The sequence below is a fragment of the Berghia stephanieae genome, chromosome 1 (genome assembly GCF_034508935.2).
Source record: "Berghia stephanieae isolate SIO BIC M18660-M18661 chromosome 1, UCSD_Bste_1.3, whole genome shotgun sequence".
NCBI classification, from domain to species: domain Eukaryota; kingdom Metazoa; phylum Mollusca; class Gastropoda; order Nudibranchia; family Aeolidiidae; genus Berghia; species Berghia stephanieae.
Window position 1 is genome coordinate 120,771,637 of NC_088360.1, and position 7,500 is coordinate 120,779,136.

Genomic DNA, 7,500 nt, shown 5'->3' on the forward strand with positions numbered 1-7,500 from the left:
ACTCGGCTTTGCAATTCGCTTGTTCTTTTTCTTTAATTCCGGCTAGATTAACCGTCTCCCACTTGCATAGACGTTTCTGTGTATTGAAATGTTGGCTCGGCGTGCACGACGATTTCGCATTGAGATTATTACGTCGATAATCCAGGTGAAAAAAAGAATAATTTTTGGAATCGTCAGAAAAACCCTTTCTCAAAGTAATCCCTTTAAGTCCAACTCCTTTCTCAGAATCACGTCTTCTCATGCTCTCATCCCACGAGCATCTACCTTCTGGGTGACGTATATGATCGTTTTGTGGGATTGCAAGCAGAGATTTTTTCACCCAGCTATGTGTTTGGAAACTTGGGAGTAAACTGTTTCTCCTCCTCTCACCACCGCTAGATGGCGGTTTAATTTCGCCTTCATCCTCTTTACTGTCTCTCAACACAATAGGCTGAATGCTAAACCTTCTTTTTTCCATGTCTCACACACACGCACACACACAAATAAGAGTCTAAGACACAGATAGGTAAAATGTTTGTCAGATACCTGTTTTGTTTAAGATCAATACAAGAATAGTTCATGTATAAACATCTTGAAACAGGAAGGAGGTGAAAGAACACACATGATTCATAGTAACTGATAAGCGAGAGGATAAGAAGTATGAACAACGAAGAAAGGGGTGCTCGATTGGAGGTAACAACAAAGGGAAAAGGTGATCACAATATCAAAAGATTTATTATAATATTATGTTGACGTGATAACGACATAGTGTTATCCTTCGCATTGACAGTTGGTGGGGAAAACTCAAGACGCTGTTACTTTATTTTTGAAATAAAATGTTTCTAACTCTCCTATATTATCATCTGCCCTCGTCTTGTTGTTGTTGTTGTTGTTGTTGTTGTTGTTGTTGTTGTTGTTGTTGGTGGTGGTGTTGTTGTTGTTGTTGTTGTTGTTGTTGTTGTTGTTCTTCTTCTTCTTCTTCTTCTTGTTATCATCATCATCATCATCATCATCATCATCATCATCATCATCATCATCATCATCATCATCATCATCATCACCACCATCATCATCATCATCATCATCATCATCATCATCATCATCATCATCATTATTATCATCATCATCATCATCATCATCATCATCATCATCACCATAATCTTCTTCTTCTTCTTCTTCTTCTTCTTCTTCTTCTTCTTCTTCTTCTTCTTCTTCTTCTTCTTCCTCCTCCGCCTCCTAATCCCCCACTCCTTCACCTTCACCTTCTCCTCCTCCTCTTCTTCCCCGCCTCATCCCCCCCTCCTCCTCCCCCTCCTCTCAACTATTCTTCTATTTTCTTTTTTGCCTCCTTTTAATCATTACCATTATTATCATTATTATTGTTATCTCTCTTGGATTCCATAATATAACTAATGCCCGTTTGTTTGCGTGTTCAAGTTGGATTGTAAAGCTGAAAACTACGAGTGTTTAATGGTCTTCATGTCTCTCTCTCTCTCTCTCTCTCTCTCTCTCTCTCTCTTTTTCTCTCTCTCTCTCTCTCTCTCTATCTCTCTCTCTCTCTATATATATATATATATATATATATATATATATATATATATATATATCTCTGTCTCCCCCCCCCTTCTCCCCCTCTCTCGCCCCCCCCCCCCTCTCTCTCTCTCTCTGTCTGCGCTTCTGTGAGTGTGTATTAGCGTCATAATAGTGTGTACATACGTGTGTGTATGTGCAGCAATGAGTGGTTAAGAGTGTATAACATGTTCAATAGCGTTATGTTATTGAGTACACGACACGACACGATACCAGAGAGAGTGAGTAGCTAAGCGTACACACGATACAGGAGCGTGAATGGCTAAACGTATAAGTGAGTAAGTAGTTAATCAAACACCTTATACCTGTACTAACACCAACCGTTTCTAATGGTAATAGGGTCGATCTATCTTTAGTCTTCGTGAAATCAAGCGCAATTAACCATTCCTTGTATCTCTTAAACGATCGGGTATCGATTGCGTTGTAAAACGCAAATATTTCTTTTATAACGGAGATTCGTAAAACTAGAGATAGACCAAGATGTTACGAGCTGAAAAAAATAAAACGTACAAAACAAAGCGAAGAAAACCATGTTAAAAGCCTAAAGATTTTTGTTTATGGTGAAAGATGATTTGGTATCTATCTAGATAGTCTATAATTTGAAAAATCGTTGCGCACTTCGTAAATACAATATCTAGTACAAAAGCTTGAAGAAATTAACTGCGTCATTAGCTTTAATAGGAATGCTTTACACAGTCCAAACAACATTAATCTAAGTCAAAACATCGGTTTCCATTTTTTTTTTCGCGTATCCGTTTTTTTTTCTTCTTTAAATAATTCAGATGACTTAAAGGGTCAAGTATTTCTTCATTAAGCTTAGCATTGCTCTAAACATTCAATTTTCTGATTCGTTTCATGGTAATCAATTTTTAAAAAGAACACTTTTGAAATCTATAATGGATCGGCGTCTCAATTTGTAGGAAAATTAGGATTACAAAGGGAAGGCAAAGATTGCCATTGATTTTGTCTCATTACAGCTGTGTGGCGAAACAATTAAAAATAGTTGCAAGCCACACACACACACACACACACACACGCATACATACATAAAACCGCTTACTATCAATGATGGAATGTGAGTATCAATCATCTGTCTGACTGGCAAACAACCAGTGGTGAGTTGTCAATCACAGACTCCATTGATTCAGTTATGTAAAACCAATCCCGATTACCCCCAACGATTAAACTGGGAAAACAGGTTAAGCCACAACAACAGGGTCACACACTGAAAAAAACCCAACAAAACACGTTTTCAAAATTTTGGCCAGAAAACTCGTCCCTCAGACATCGATCAATTAAAATGACCCTCATCTCTACAAAAAACTATCGAACCTGGGACTGAGACTCAATCCGAGGTTTGAGATTTTTTGACAAGATGAGGGTTATTTTAATGAATAGATCTTTTAAGGACGAGATTTCTGGCCAAAATGTTTTTAAAAAAAACGAGTTTTTTTTTTTTCCTTTTAGAGTTCGGCAGAACAGGGAAGGAGGAGCAGAGACAGAAATGAATATGTCTCATTATCTCCGGATGTGCAGGTGACTCAAAGTTGAAGTCTTAAGTCAAAATAGGGTTCAGCAGTCTGACGCCACGTTTGCCTAGCAACCAACCAGGTAGTTCTAAATCAAGAAAGTCGGTTCTATTCTATTTATTCTTCGTGCTGGCTTGAACCTTTCCAAACGTCATGCGATCAGAATATGTAAAAGTCAAAACGACCAGATTTATAATGGTTTTCTCTTTTGGAAACACATTTTATGCTCGTCGGAGAAGCATTTCATAAGGGCGGTGATGGAGATATTGGCGTCCGCCATTTGTTCCCGATTGTTTAGAACCGGTTTCTATGAGTCGTTACGAGGGAAGTGACGTCACGACTGTTGAACCATATTTACCAAACTGACACTAATATTATGGCATAGCAGGTTAATACTCTATTGAATATGAGGTCGTAAACTTCAGTTAATTTAAAGCTAATACAAAGTTCTAATATAGTTTCACGAAACTCTATTTTATTTTGGTAAATTTGTTTATTTTAACTAAATTTTAAATTGAGCTTTATACAGTGCAATGTCCACTAAATATTGCTCAAAGCGCTTTACAAGGGGTCCCTGGTCAACAGCAACATTTAACATGGAGGACGGGACACGACGCTTGTTAGGCGATATTACAATTTTCCGGACAAAAACAGCGCTGTTAACGGCCAGTTACTCATTTTACATCTGAGTACGGTTAGAGAATGTGAGTAAAGAGCGTTTTCCAAGGACTCAACTATGCGCCGAGCGCGAGGCTCGAGCCCAGGACCTTCCGACCCGAAAGCAAGTGTCATACCACTAGACCACATAGCCGCACAACTACATTTTAAAGTCATCACAAAAAGGCCATATCATATCATTGTCGTCTGCGCGAGGCTTCACAAAATACAGAAGTCATGAACCGTCAAGGACACAGATTGCATACTGCCATTAATTTGAAGAAAAAAAAGCAGCTTAACAATCTTGGCTAGATAGATTAATTGAATCTCATCATCAACAAGTCTCAAACAACGTGCTTCTTTAAGTCCAGGCTGAAGTCCCTGGTTTATCAGTTTAAAACACTCGCTTTCGGACCGACGCATAGTTGAGCCCTTGGAAAAGGCTCTTTACTCACTTTCTCTCACCGTACTCGGGTGTAAAGTGAGTACCTGGCCGTTAACAGCGTTGTCTCTGTCCGCAAAAATGTAACCTACACGTTAAGTGTTGCTGTTGGCCATTGGACCCCTTGTAACGCGCTTTGAGCACGTTTTAGTGGATATTGCTCTATACAAATGCTCTATCTTATTTGACAAGATGAGGGTCATTTTAATCCATCAGCATTTGAAGGACAAGATTTCTGACCAAATTTTAAAAAATGTCTTGTTTTTTGTTTTTTTCTCCGTGTAAGAGTATGCCGAGTTTAAAACGAAAGAATGAGGGTATACCTGTATTCACTTTATCATAAATGTTTGGTTACACAGGTGAGTCGGTCCGATCAGCTGGGATTTATTTTGTTAATTCATTTACGGCAACAAGTATTTGGCAGCTTCCTACATAATAGCATAGAACTTCTAAGATCAAAATAAAAACATTGAACTATCGTACATTTTAAAGACTTTATTAATTACGTCGAAATATTTGTGTCGACTAAAATTATTTCTAGAATGCAATATTGTGGAATTGATTTCATTTAAACTGAGGATAAAATTTTATCTAGTAACTTATAATTTTTAACACTTTTCTTCAGCTTTTAGTACAACTTATCATAAAAAAAAAAAACACAAAACAAAACAAATAACAGTTTAGCCTAACAGATTAGGAATTCAAAAGTTTACACCGGATCAATATATTACACTAACACAGAGAGAGAGAGAGAGAGAGAGAGAGAGAGAGAGAGAGAGAGAGAGAGAGAGAGAGAAAGAGAAGAGAGAAGAGGAGAGAGAGAGAAGAAGAGAGACAGAGAGAGAGAGAGAGAGAGAGAGAGAGAGAGCGAAGGGGGCAGGGGAGGGTAATTTTTAAAAAGCGCAAATTATGAGAGCAAAATGTATTCTTAAACATATCTATTAGAATTACATCCACAACAGAAAAGGTGAAAACATAATAAAGGAGCACGGCTTTTGTGAAATTCCGTTCTACTGCCAATAGTACAGGATGGCAAAGACAATGCTAAATAAATAAAGGAACAGGAACCCATGAATAGTTATGTAAAACAAAGAGCTGGAATAAGCATTTATACACGACAACAGACAGTGAGCGCAACTCAACGAACAAAAGTGCAATCGCAAAAGTTTCAAAGCAGCACCCCGTCAAAACGATATTTTAGTGATAACTGATTACTTTCCTACTCTGGAAAACCACATATTAAAAAATTTGGCCAAAAAATTCGATCGATTTAAATTACCCCCAACTTGGCAAAAACTCTCGCAAAGTCCCACGTTTCAGAGTTTTTGGCAAGATGAGGGTTATTTTAAAAGATCGATATTTTATGGACGAGCTTTCTGGCCAAAACTTTAAAAACGTGTGTTTTTTCTCTCCAGAGTTCTGCACAGAAAGTTCAAATCCCCGTTAAGCGTCAAATATTAGCCGTAAAATAAAATAGATTTTGGGCGATGAGTTACAGATCGAATTTTTAATAAGTGGTTCATGGAAGTGATAAGTGCAAAGATAGAGATATACTCAACACCAAATCAGGTTGTAAAACATGCTTATAGTAATGATAGATGAAAAAAGTGAATAGATACACATGCAACACTAGTCTACCAATTTTATACTATTTCACACGTCTTGCAGTAGTTACAGTGTCAATCACAACAGATCAAATTATATCCTCTTGAAGCCCAATGAAATCATGTTTTGTGATGTCACAATCCACAACAAAATAATCCAGAACTTGTTCGAAAACACTTTCAACACAATAAATATTTTAAAAATCAAAATAAATTGAAAAGCTCAAAAATAAATCAAAATAGATAAAGGGAAATTTTGGGATTTAACATATTCTTCAGCAAACAACAAAGCCATATAAACAAAAGCCTGTATCCCGGTTAAATATTATAATTATTTTTGTTATTGGCTGAAGAGGGGTATTAGCCCGAAACATTCCTTTAGAATTATGATGTACTATTTGATGATGTAAAATCCATGTTTGTTTACGGATTCATGCTAGCGGGTATTTATTATTTGAATGTCGTCTAAGCAATGACTGGTGGAGAATTTGAACACACAGAAAAATTCAAAACTAGAAACTTCGATGACAAATCATTTAGAGTCTAAGATCACAATCTTACAACACGTCTGGTCCAGACTTTATCTGGTAATTCTTCCTTTCACGCGCACTAAAACGTAATGTCGATGAGACGAAAGAACTGGAGATTTAAAAGCATTAAATCCTGTTCGAGTGTGACACAGGGAGACAGAACAAATGTATTATACGACATCCAGTCACGAGAATTACTAGCGGAATAATGAAAATGATGGATTCTTGTATGTGTGCTCTATAACTATTATACATGTTATTATAAGGCTTGCCTAGATTTGCCTTTAGGTGTATTGATTAGTCAGTAAATATACAGGGAATAACAAGGTTTGCACAACGTCGGGCAAAATTATAAGACAACGTAATTGTTTGATGGTTGGCATCATTATTATGGGAAGCCTTCAGTCTGCTGATAAAGCGAACTCTTCTTTTTAAGTCAATACCATTAATGGAACGTTTTCTTTTCAAATGGTATGGTTACAAATTTTACATGAAATGCAAATATTGGAAAGATCATGAGATTCCAATGTTTAAAATAAAATCGGATATCTGCAAACTTTTTGTTCTGCATCAATTGAAAAAACGATTCTTATCGTGGATGCGGTCTCGCAAATTTCCGAATCGATCTTAATTCAGCTTGCAAGCTCGCATGCGACATAGCTTTAATGGCACCTTTGTCAGGATAAGAGATTGAACAAAATTGCAGTTCATTTGACAAGAGGATGACAGCGTGGAAGAATTGAATGCCATTAGAAATATTATCGTTTTTGTTATCTGTGTAACGACGGCGGAACATCAAACAACTAGGGTAGAGCTCTAAGGGAGGTAAAAGTGTATTTGTGTTTGTGACAACCCAGTTTTAATCTGAGTGTCTGGATGATTCGGTGAACGTTTTCACACCCATGTTCGATCTTACCATTCAAGAGGTGCTGATATTTATCATGACATGGTAGAAATAATCAATGGTTGTAATGGCGCTGTTAATGTAGATGTTAATGATGTTATGATTGAAAATAACAAACATAATGTTAGGAGTAAAGTTAAAATAATGGGATGATAACAAGAATTTTGTGTGATGAAAACTAAGGAGTTGAATAGTAAAAGTAGTTTGAGTGGTTTGACAGTAGTAGATGTAGTAGTGGTAGTAGAGTAGTAGCAGCAGCAGCAGC

At 36.9% G+C, this 7,500-nt stretch overlaps 2 protein-coding genes across 6 annotated transcripts in view; both read right to left on the bottom strand.

Annotated features, from left to right (window-relative positions):
- The window catches only part of LOC144963501 (uncharacterized), a 1,760-nt gene extending 1,303 nt beyond the window's left edge, over positions 1-457 (bottom strand). Inside the window, exon 1 of the mRNA XM_078897577.1 lies at positions 1-457. This exon is cut by the window's left edge and continues 1,303 nt beyond it. Within this exon, the coding sequence (XP_078753703.1) occupies positions 1-457 (457 nt within the window).
- The window catches only part of LOC144962936 (3',5'-cyclic-AMP phosphodiesterase 4C-like), a 658,366-nt gene that overhangs the window by 310,029 nt on the left and 340,837 nt on the right, over positions 1-7,500 (bottom strand). The gene's annotated exons all lie outside the window — the stretch shown is intronic.